Below are 11,028 nucleotides of genomic sequence, written 5' to 3' on the forward strand. Positions count from 1 at the left end.
TGAATGAGACGCTGTGCCCCACCTGGGACCAGATGCTGGTGTTCGACAACCTGGAGCTGTACGGCGAGGCTCAGGAGTTGCGGGATGATCCCCCCATCATTGTCATTGAAATCTACGACCAGGACAGCATGGTATGGGTGGGCTCTGAGGCCAGGGACCTACCCCTTCTTCACTGCACTCCACGTGCATCGATGGCCACTCCCCAGACCCCTCAGCCACGTGCTTGCTGGGAGCGTGGGAGCCTGGGCTGCTGACCAGCCTCCAGGTGGCTCCTGCCCTGTCACTGCAGCCTGACCCCTTCCCACCACTGTGGGCCTCTGGGTCTCAGGGCGAAGATGGGTCAGGGTGTCCCCACCTCCCGGCACAGGCAGACCGAGCTCAGGCCCAGTCTGCAGAACAGGCGTCAGCAGTCCTGCTGTCCCCAGCCTTCCCCCACCCCGAGGGGCCCTCGGCCCCCTGCCCACACCTACCAGTCAGTAACAGCCTCCCAGCCCTCCATGAGAGCTCTGGAGTGGGGGAGTGAAAGATCGGGGTGATCCTTCCAGAGCTGGGGAGCCACTTATGACAAGCACTCAGCTACTGGGGTCCCTGAGAGAGCCCTAGACTAGAAGCAGGAGGGCCTCGTTTCTAGGCCTGAGTCCCACCTGCCATTCACTGCCAGCATGGCCGTGAGCAAGTCTGCGGTGAGACTGGGGGTCCCATTGGTGAAATGGGGTGATCCCACCTGCCCTGACCTCCCGGGGCTGTGGCAAGGACAGAGTGAGACCCCAGCTGTGACGCTGCTCAGTGAACTCCAGCACCCAGCGGCCACCTTGGTTGTTTGTCACATCAGGGCAAATGCGACTTCATGGGCCGGACCTTCGCCAAGCCCGTGGTGAAGATGGCTGACGAGGCGTACTGCCCGCCCCGCTTCCCGCCCCAGCTCGAGTACTATCAGATCTACCGCGGCAACGCCACGGCCGGAGACCTTCTGGCCGCCTTCGAGCTGCTGCAGGTGGGCCTCCGCTCCCCATCCTGCTCAGAGGCCGGTCCCACTGGAGCTGGGAGCGTGGTTCTTAGGGGCCGGGGGTGTTGGGCCTCCCCTGTCTCCCCAGATCACATGGCAACTAACCCCTGGGAAGGGAGAGCCCTCTCTCTGGGCTCTGCAGGGTGTGACCTGTGACCCCAATTCCCCAGATCGGGCCAGCAGGGAAGGCCGACCTGCCACCCATCAATGGCCCGGTGGACACGGATCGAGGTCCCATCATGCCCGTGCCCGTGGGCATCCGGCCCGTGCTCAGCAAATACCGAATCGAGGTGCGTGAGGGTTCCACTCACCCCTCTCATCCCTCCTGTCCTTGTCCTGAACAGGCCCTGCTGTGCTCGCTCTTCCTTGCTCCCTCACTCTTACTCCATCAGGGTCATAAGCACATATGACATCACTGACATCATATTCCAGGGGTCTCCCCAACCTCAGGCCACCTCATTTTTCAGACAAGGAGGCAGGGACCAGGAGGGGAAGTGACTTGTCCAAGGTCACTCTTGGAGCCAGCAGCAGGCCCAGGCCCCCACCAGCCCAGGGTCTGGCCGGTCTGTTCTGAGCCGCCCGGCCATGTTCTGGGCCTCTCCCAGCCCTCCTCTCTGCCCGCCACACCCACTCCTGTCAGCCATCCTGGCCCTGCCCCTCCTGACTCACTGCCCACTCCACGGCCCAGCTCCTCCTCAGGTGGCCCAGCCCACCCATAGCTGGCTCCCTTGACTGAGGGGGCTCTCGTCTCCCCTGACCACCACCAGGTGCTGTTCTGGGGCCTGCGGGACCTGAAGCGGGTGAACCTGGCCCAGGTGGACCGGCCGAGGGTGGACATCGAGTGTGCGGGGAAGGGGGTACAGTCATCCATGATCCACAATTACAAGAAGAACCCCAACTTCAGCACCCTTGTCAAGTGGTTTGAAGTGGTGGGTGCAGGCCTGGGCACAGCCTGGCAGAGCTGGGTGTGGCTGGTGTGGCTGGGCAAGGCCAGGAGCCTCTGCCCCCTTCTCTGAGCTCAGGCTCCATTGGCCAACACCCCAGGACCTCCCGGAGAATGAGCTACTGCACCCGCCCTTGAACATCCGCGTGGTGGACTGCCGGGCCTTCGGCCGCTATACCCTGGTGGGCTCCCACGCCGTTAGCTCCCTTCGGCGCTTCATCTACCGGCCCCCGGACCATTCAGCCCCCAACTGGAACAGCACTGGTATGCCCACACCCTAAAACCCAGGCCTGTCTCCACTCAGTCCATGGGAGGGAGGCTCCAGCTCACGGTCCAGTCCACGCAATCACCAGTTCACTCCTCCACTGCATCCCCAGGTGGGTATAGAGGAGGCCAGTGGGGAGGTCCTATCCTGAGAGCCAGAGCTGCCCAGACCTGCCCCTCATTCTAGGGCCAGAAAGAGCCAGAGCTGGAGATGTTCTTAGAGGGCCTGAGGGCAGATGGCTTCCCAGGCTGGTTCTGGGAGAAGACCCAGGCCTCCTTCCCAGCCTCCCTCCCAGCCCAGCCTCCCTCCCAGCCCAGGCTCCCTCCCAGCCCAGCCTCCACTATTTCTCTCACCCGCAGCCCTCCCTTCCCTCTGGCTCACCTTCTCCCTCTCCTTATGCCCATCAGTTATCTTTCAACTGCCCCGCCCTCCTCTCTTCTTGAAAATCAGCTTTAGGCCTCTGGTCCTTCTGCTCACGCCTGACCTTCACTGTTACTCCTGCTCTTTCCTGTCTGTCTGCCTGTCTGTCCATCTCTCTGTCCAGTAAGACTCCTCCGGGGCTGCCGTGTGCTGTGCAATGGGGGCCCCTCCTCTCACCCCACAGGGGAGATTGTGGTGAACATGGAGCCAGAGGTGCCCGTCAAGAAGCTGGAGACCATGGTGAAGCTGGACGCGGTAAGGCGCACGGGGTCAGTGCCACACGCCCGGGCGAGTGCAGCTGCATGTGACCCTCCCTGTGAGCCAGGCCGCCTCCGTCCGCGTGTCCAGGGCTAACACTGACTGTGTGTGCATAAAGCTCCGTCCTAGACTCTGGGTGTGTGAGCATGTGTGTGAGCACGAGTGTGTGGTGTGCAGGCATGAGAGACACAACGAGCAGTAACCACTGGAGGTAATAGCCTGCAATTATCCTCACTCCAACTAACAACACCGTAAGCGATGGATTCCCTGTGGGGGCACCAGTGGTTTTTCCCAAGGGTTCCTGGTTCTCCATTCCAGCCATTCACAGACGACTCTCCCCAGACCTTGGTTGTGGAAGGATCTCCAGCTGGAAGCTCCTTGTTCCTCCTGGTCCTATGACTCAGGCCATTTGTCTGCCAGAGGGAGACCTGCCGCCTGGGGTTTGGATGTGGAGTCGGCAGGGACTGGGGAGGGCAGGATGGAGGCCAGCCTGGAGCAGGCCAGCCTGCGTCCAGACAGTGCTGAGGGGCTGGAAGTGGGCCTCCTCTCCACCACTTTCTCCAAATCTCATTTCCAACCTGGCCTGCTTCACACAACCTGGGCTGTCTCCTGGCTTCTGAGGTCTGAGCTTGCTCGACTCCTCATCAGGCCCACCTTCTCTTGGCTCATAATTCTTGGCCCCAGAGGGTCCTGGCCAGTGGCTGAGTGAGCCGTGGGCATGACTCTCGGGAAACGGGAGCAGATGAGGTCCAGTGCCTGGCCACAGCCCTGGGGTGGCACTGCCAGGCGCCGGGGCTACGCCTGGAGATCCCCATCTCCTCAACTCGCAGCCTCCCGAGTCCTCCTGGGGGTCTGCTGGGAAGCCCCTAGTTTCAGACTGTCAGCAAACAAGACAGAGGACAGTACCTTAGCGTCCCCCTCATCCCACAGGCCCTGGGCTCTGGTGGGGTGTCTCACCAGGGTCCCCTTTGGCTATGCAATTGTGTGTGTGCATATCCACTTAATTTTTAAGGCCTTGACCTGGTGAGAGGGGAACAATGGAGTTGAAGTTGACTCCATCTAGCCAACGTCACTGAACTCCTGCATGGGGCCAGCCCCCCTCCCGACCCTGACCTCGCATTGAAATCATCTGGGGAGTCCACAGCTGTCTCGGGGTTGAGAACCACCACCCTGTGGGTCTGGGGGAACCTCTGCGGAGCAGGCCTTTCGCAGGCTCAGCAGCGGTATGCCTGCAGTGCAGAGCTGATCCTAAGGGCACAGGGACTCGGCACACAGCGAGCGTCCCTGCATGAGCTCCCTCTCCTCACGCTCCCTGGCTGGGCGGCTGCTTCCACTCCAGGCCCCGGGGCGCTAATTCTGTCCCCGTGTCTTTGGTTCCCTTTTGCAGACTTCTGATGCCGTCATCAAGGTGGATGTGGTGAGTGAGGGGACCAGGGAGGGGGAAATTCTGGGGAAAGAGGACCCTGCACTGGGCCTAGCATCAGGCACTGAGCTACCCCCAGCCCCTGGGTGCTCACACCTGCACACCCTCCAAAGAGGCCGAGGGAGAGAGCTGCTTGGGCAGCGGGGCCCCTGAGTGCAATTCCTGCTTTGGCCAGTGGCTCATGTTGGCAGGTCATGACCTCTCCAGTCATGGCATCCTCCTCCACAAAACAAAGCCCTGCTCCTCTGATATTGTTGGCCCCACAGAGCCTCGGGGAGCCTGGGGCTTTCCGGGAGCAGTGGTCAGAACAGATGGGGGACCCCTGATTGTTCAGGGCATGGCCAGGGCGCAGGGATGCATGCAGGACTCTGGACCTGGCCTATCCACCAGGCTGACGAGGAGAAGGAGAAGAAGAAAAAGAAGAAGAAGGGCAGCTCGGACGAGCCGGAGGAGGAGGAGCCGGATGAGAGCATGCTGGACTGGTGGTCCAAGTACTTCGCCTCCATCGACACCATGAAGGAGGTGAGGCCTCAGCCTGGGCTAGGGGCTAAGGGGGAATTGGGGAGGTGACCCCAACCCCACATCAGGCCCTCCTGCCCAACTTCTTTCCTGCTCCCACCAGAGCTGGCTCCTCCACCCCATTCTCATGAGCTTGGAACAGCCTTGAAGTTCTAGCTCAGGACTCACCTTCCCTGGCTTGCCTTTCTCTCATCCTCATCCATTTATTTCACAAACGTCTCTGGAATGTATATGGGTCAGACACCATCCCAGATGCTGTGGGAGCCAAAAGATAAGACGCCACCCCTGCCCCGAGGAGCCCTCTGCTTGCCGGGGGGAAATGGACATGTGAACAGACACAGTGCAGTGTGGTGACTAAAGCAAGTCAGTGCCTGCAGGGGTCCGGGGAGGCTTCCCAGAGGAGGTGAGAAGTGAGGAAGAGGAGACGTGCTCAGGGGTCAAACAGAAACAGCTTCTCAAGCACTCGCCCACCTTCACGCTGTTTTGACTCATCTCCGTCACCGGGGCGGCGGCATGCTCTTCCCCTGTTGTGTGCACATGGGTTCCGTCTGCTGAGCCAGGCGGCAAGTTCCAGAAAACGCATCCCTCCTCTTCTTCCGTTGTTTCGTCTCCGCGCTGTCTTCCTAGCTCAGGGCGCTCCTGACTGGCTGGCTGACCAGGCGGGATGTGTGCCTGCAGTCGTGTTTCCTCAGCGGCGCTGGTCCAGCCACACTCCCTCCCCAGGCGCCTGCTGTGGCCCCCGCTGTGTGTGATGCTCACATCCCCATTAGTGAGAGCGCGGGCTAAGCTGCAGGGAGCTAGATCCGTGTGAGCGAGGAAAGGCTGGCACGGTGACGCGGCCGTGTCAAGGACCAAGATCCTACCACCTGCTTCCTGCATGGGTACAGTTAGAGGGGGGCAGGTGGGGGTAAAGGGGGAAGAGGAGTCATACTCCTTTCCTTTAAGGGCTCAACTCAGAAATTGCATGTATGGGCCAGAGTCTAGTCCAGTGGTTCTCAACCTTCCTAATGCCGCGACCCTTTAATACAGTTCCTCCTGTTGTGGTGACCCCCAACCATAAAATCATTTTCGTTGCTACTTCATAACTGTCATTTTGCTACTGTAAACAATATGTAATTATATATGTGTTTTCCGATGGTCTTAGGCGACCCCTGTGAAAGGGTCGTTCGATCCCCCACCGAGGGGTCACCCACAGGTTGAGAACCACTGGTCTAGTCCCATGGCCACACAGCTACCAGGGAAGCTAAGTTGGCTGTGTGCCGAGAAAAACTCGTCAAGAACAGGAAAGCAGATAATTGGGGGACCCAGCAGGATCTCCTCCCACTGTCACCTCCTGGATCCGGGGCGGCCAGGCTGCAGCTCCGGGGCTGCCTGTGGTCTCCTTGTCTGAACGCACAGGCTGCCACCACGTGACAATGGGCTTTGGTTGAAACCTAGTGATTGCATCTCCAGTGGGTGGGGTGAACTGAATACGGGAAATAAAGCAGACTTTCTCACTCGGTTATACTTTCTACATTATAATACAATACTATAACAGGCAACATTAAAGGACACTATCTTCTTAATGAGGCACAATTTAAAGAATCATAAACCCCTAAGTACAGTTGGTCATAGTGTCCACATCATGCATTGGTTTAATCCACGTAAGCAGAATCACCTCCTGGATCCGGGGCGGCCAGGCTGCAGCTCCAGGGGCTGCCTGTGGTCTGCTTGTCTGAACGCACAGGCTGCCACCACGTGACAATGGGCTTTGGTTGAAACCTAGTGATTGCGTCTCCAGTGGGTGGGGTGAACTGAGTGAGGGAAATAAAGTAGACTTTCTCACTCGATTATACTTTCTACATTATAATATAATAACATAACAGGCAACTTTAAAGGACACTATCTTCTTAATGAGGCACAATTTAAAGAATCATAAACCCCTAAGTACAGTTGGTCATAGTGTCCACATCATGCATTGGTTTAATCCACGTAAGCAGAGCACGCGATGGGTTTGTAACCCAGTAGGAAGGAGTTTCTGTGTCTAGTGCACTTAAGGCTGGTCTGAGACGGCAGTGGGGGGGTCAGCAGACCCTCCCCAAGAAGCCCACCTTCCCTCCTCCTCACCTCATCTTTTGGCAGCAACTTCGACAGCAAGATGCCTCAGGAATGGACTCGGAGGAGAAAGAGGAGATGGACAACATTGAGGGTGAGCCCTGGAACCCTAGATCTCTGCCTGGGCCCCCCCTCTCCCCCCCCTCGTGTGCCCCCAGATGGCTGGCTCCCCTGCCCACTGCACCTCTTTCTCCCGCCCACGGGCCCACACGGCTGCAGCAGCCAAGGGCAGCTGTCATCAGGCATCCCTGGCTCTGGCAAGCACGCCTGGGCTGGTCCAGAGTGGCTTTCACTCTGACCGGCTCAGCAACCACAGAGATGGACAGACATTTAGAGCCACAGAACCTACAAGCTGGAAGGGACCTCAGAGCTCCTCTTTCCCAGCATTTTCCAGACTTTTCCACGGAACAGTGTTAATGGACATTCTGGAGGGAAAAGAGAGTTCTGTGGTTCAATGTGAAAAGTAAGTCTTTTGGTGCAGGACTTCTCAGTGCCGTTAATATACAAACATTACCATAAATCTCTAAAAGGAAGATATGAAATATTTCCCCAACACATTTGACCATGCTGCCCTTCTTCCAAAAGCCTTACAAGAACACCTACACCTGGTGTTCCACTGAATGCCTTTTGGGAAATGCTGACGTGCAACAACCCTCATAATGTTACAGACGAGCAGACTGAGTTCCAGAGAGGAAAGCGAGCACCTCCCATGCCCTGCTCTGTCACAGGGCATGACAGCAGTCTCTGTACACACTCCCTGGGTGAGCTTACTGGGCACCCGCCCCCGCCTGAGGCGGGCACGCCAGGGAGTACTGTCTACATTTCACAGATGAGTACACAGAGACCGGCCAAGTGAAATTACTAAGTAAATTAGTAGCGAGCTGGATCTCCACCCAGGCCTTCCTGCTCCATCGTTTCTGCCCCGAACTGAGCAGGCCTCCTCCTCTGTTTCCGGCCAGGCCTGAAGGGGCCGATGAAGGGCAAGGAGAAGGCAAAGGCTGCCAAGGAGGAGAAGAAGAAGAGAACCCAGAGTCCCGGGCCTGGCCAGGGGCCTGAGGCCCCCGAGAAGAAGAAATCCAAGATTGACGAGCTCAAGGTGAGGGTGTGGGGCAGACCCTGCCAGGGGTGCGGGGTCACCCCTGAGGGCAGGAGGTGGCAGATGGGACAAGAGGGAGGCAGGTGGACAGGCCTCGTCCCCCTGACGGCTCAGCCTGGCTCAGGTGTACCCCAAGGAGCTGGAGGCGGAGTTCGACCACTTCGAGGACTGGCTGCACACCTTCAACCTGCTTCGAGGCAAGACGGGCGATGACGAAGATGGCTCCACCGAGGAGGAGCGCATCGTGGGCCGGTTCAAGGTCAGGCGAGGAGCCCCAGGCCCTGAACCCTGAGCCCCCTGCCACCCCTCCCACCACACCAGCCTGAGCTCAAGGCTGACAGTCACGTGGAACTGTCAGCAGCACTGGTTGGTAAAATATGAAAAGACTTCTGTGCTAACTGATAAAGAGCATCTGCCCCAAGGGCCTCTCCAAGTTGGTTACTTTATCCCCCTCCCTGCCACTGCCCTGGCCACTTCCTCCAGAACCCCTGGTCCTCCCATGATCCAACAACCAAAGAGTTAAGGCCCTGCCCCCACAGGGTGCCAGCCCCACCTGTGCTCATAGAAACCCGCACCCTGACCCACACTTGCCTTGCCCAGGGCTCCCTCTGCATGTACAAAGTGCCGCTCCCAGAGGATGTGTCCCGGGAAGCCGGATACGACCCCACTTACGGCATGTTCCAGGGCATCCCCAGCAACGACCCTATCAACGTGCTGGTCCGAGTCTATGTGGTCCGGGTGAGCCTCCCCTCCTGCCCCCTCCCCCGTCGCCACCACGTGACAATGGGCTTTGGTTGAAACCTAGTGATTGCATCTCCAGTGGGTGGGGTGAACTGAATACGGGAAATAAAGCAGACTTTCTCACTCGGTTATACTTTCTACATTATAATACAATACTATAACAGGCAACATTAAAGGACACTATCTTCTTAATGAGGCACAATTTAAAGAATCATAAACCCCTAAGTACAGTTGGTCATAGTGTCCACATCATGCATTGGTTTAATCCACGTAAGCAGAGCACGCGATGGGTTTGTAACCCAGTAGGAAGGAGTTTCTGTGTCTAGTGCACTTAAGGCTGGTCTGAGACGGCAGTGGGGGGGTCAGCAGACCCTCCCCAAGAAGCCCACCTTCCCTCCTCCTCACCTCATCTTTTGGCAGCAACTTCGACAGCAAGATGCCTCAGGAATGGACTCGGAGGAGAAAGAGGAGATGGACAACATTGAGGGTGAGCCCTGGAACCCTAGATCTCTGCCTGGGCCCCCCCTCTCCCCCCCCTCGTGTGCCCCCAGATGGCTGGCTCCCCTGCCCACTGCACCTCTTTCTCCCGCCCACGGGCCCACACGGCTGCAGCAGCCAAGGGCAGCTGTCATCAGGCATCCCTGGCTCTGGCAAGCACGCCTGGGCTGGTCCAGAGTGGCTTTCACTCTGACCGGCTCAGCAACCACAGAGATGGACAGACATTTAGAGCCACAGAACCTACAAGCTGGAAGGGACCTCAGAGCTCCTCTTTCCCAGCATTTTCCAGACTTTTCCACGGAACAGTGTTAATGGACATTCTGGAGGGAAAAGAGAGTTCTGTGGTTCAATGTGAAAAGTAAGTCTTTTGGTGCAGGACTTCTCAGTGCCGTTAATATACAAACATTACCATAAATCTCTAAAAGGAAGATATGAAATATTTCCCCAACACATTTGACCATGCTGCCCTTCTTCCAAAAGCCTTACAAGAACACCTACACCTGGTGTTCCACTGAATGCCTTTTGGGAAATGCTGACGTGCAACAACCCTCATAATGTTACAGACGAGCAGACTGAGTTCCAGAGAGGAAAGCGAGCACCTCCCATGCCCTGCTCTGTCACAGGGCATGACAGCAGTCTCTGTACACACTCCCTGGGTGAGCTTACTGGGCACCCGCCCCCGCCTGAGGCGGGCACGCCAGGGAGTACTGTCTACATTTCACAGATGAGTACACAGAGACCGGCCAAGTGAAATTACTAAGTAAATTAGTAGCGAGCTGGATCTCCACCCAGGCCTTCCTGCTCCATCGTTTCTGCCCCGAACTGAGCAGGCCTCCTTCTCTGTTTCCGGCCAGGCCTGAAGGGGCCGATGAAGGGCAAGGAGAAGGCAAAGGCTGCCAAGGAGGAGAAGAAGAAGAGAACCCAGAGTCCCGGGCCTGGCCAGGGGTCTGAGGCCCCTGAGAAGAAGAAATCCAAGATTGACGAGCTCAAGGTGAGGGTGTGGGGCAAACCCTGCCAGGGGTGCGGGGTCACCCCTGAGGGCAGGAGGTGGCAGATGGGACAAGAGGGAGGCAGGTGGACAGGCCTCGTCCCCCTGACGGCTCAGCCTGGCTCAGGTGTACCCCAAGGAGCTGGAGGCGGAGTTCGACCACTTCGAGGACTGGCTGCACACCTTCAACCTGCTTCGAGGCAAGACGGGCGATGACGAAGATGGCTCCACCGAGGAGGAGCGCATCGTGGGCCGGTTCAAGGTCAGGCGAGGAGCCCCAGGCCCTGAACCCTGAGCCCCCTGCCACCCCTCCCACCACACCAGCCTGAGCTCAAGGCTGACAGTCACGTGGAACTGTCAGCGGCACTGGTTGGTAAAATATGAAAAGACTTCTGTGCTAACTGATAAAGAGCATCTGCCCCAAGGGCCTCCCCAAGTTGCTTACTTTATCCCCCTCCCTGCCACTGCCCTGGCCACTTCCTCCAGAACCCCTGGTCCTCCCACGATCCAGCAACCAGAGAGTTAAGGCCCTGCCCCCACAGGGTGCCACCCCCGCCTGTGCTCATAGAAACCTGCACCCTGACCCACGCTTGCCTTGCCCAGGGCTCCCTCTGCATGTACAAAGTGCCGCTCCCAGAGGATGTGTCCCGGGAAGCCGGATACGACCCCACTTACGGCATGTTCCAGGGCATCCCCAGCAACGACCCTATCAACGTGCTGGTCCGAGTCTATGTGGTCCGGGTGAGCCTCCCCTCCTGCCCCCTCCCCCGTCGCCCA

General features: G+C 58.2%; 1 protein-coding gene across 1 annotated transcript in view; it reads left to right on the plus strand.

The window, feature by feature from the left end:
- OTOF (otoferlin) overlaps positions 1 to 11,028 on the plus strand; it is a 68,066-nt gene that overhangs the window by 49,090 nt on the left and 7,948 nt on the right. Inside the window, exons 26-37 of the mRNA XM_014546615.1 lie at positions 1 to 131; positions 833 to 994; positions 1,177 to 1,296; positions 1,774 to 1,935; positions 2,051 to 2,213; positions 2,819 to 2,889; positions 4,280 to 4,309; positions 4,706 to 4,837; positions 6,956 to 7,022; positions 10,118 to 10,254; positions 10,379 to 10,513; positions 10,855 to 10,992. The exon at positions 1 to 131 is cut by the window's left edge and continues 1 nt beyond it. Coding sequence (XP_014402101.1) covers positions 1 to 131; positions 833 to 994; positions 1,177 to 1,296; positions 1,774 to 1,935; positions 2,051 to 2,213; positions 2,819 to 2,889; positions 4,280 to 4,309; positions 4,706 to 4,837; positions 6,956 to 7,022; positions 10,118 to 10,254; positions 10,379 to 10,513; positions 10,855 to 10,992 — 1,448 coding nt within the window. The remainder of the gene's footprint in view (positions 132 to 832; positions 995 to 1,176; positions 1,297 to 1,773; positions 1,936 to 2,050; positions 2,214 to 2,818; positions 2,890 to 4,279; positions 4,310 to 4,705; positions 4,838 to 6,955; positions 7,023 to 10,117; positions 10,255 to 10,378; positions 10,514 to 10,854; positions 10,993 to 11,028) is intronic.

This window comes from Myotis brandtii, unplaced genomic scaffold (genome assembly GCF_000412655.1).
Source record: "Myotis brandtii unplaced genomic scaffold, ASM41265v1 scaffold454, whole genome shotgun sequence".
In the NCBI taxonomy this organism is placed as follows: Eukaryota; Metazoa; Chordata; class Mammalia; order Chiroptera; family Vespertilionidae; genus Myotis; species Myotis brandtii.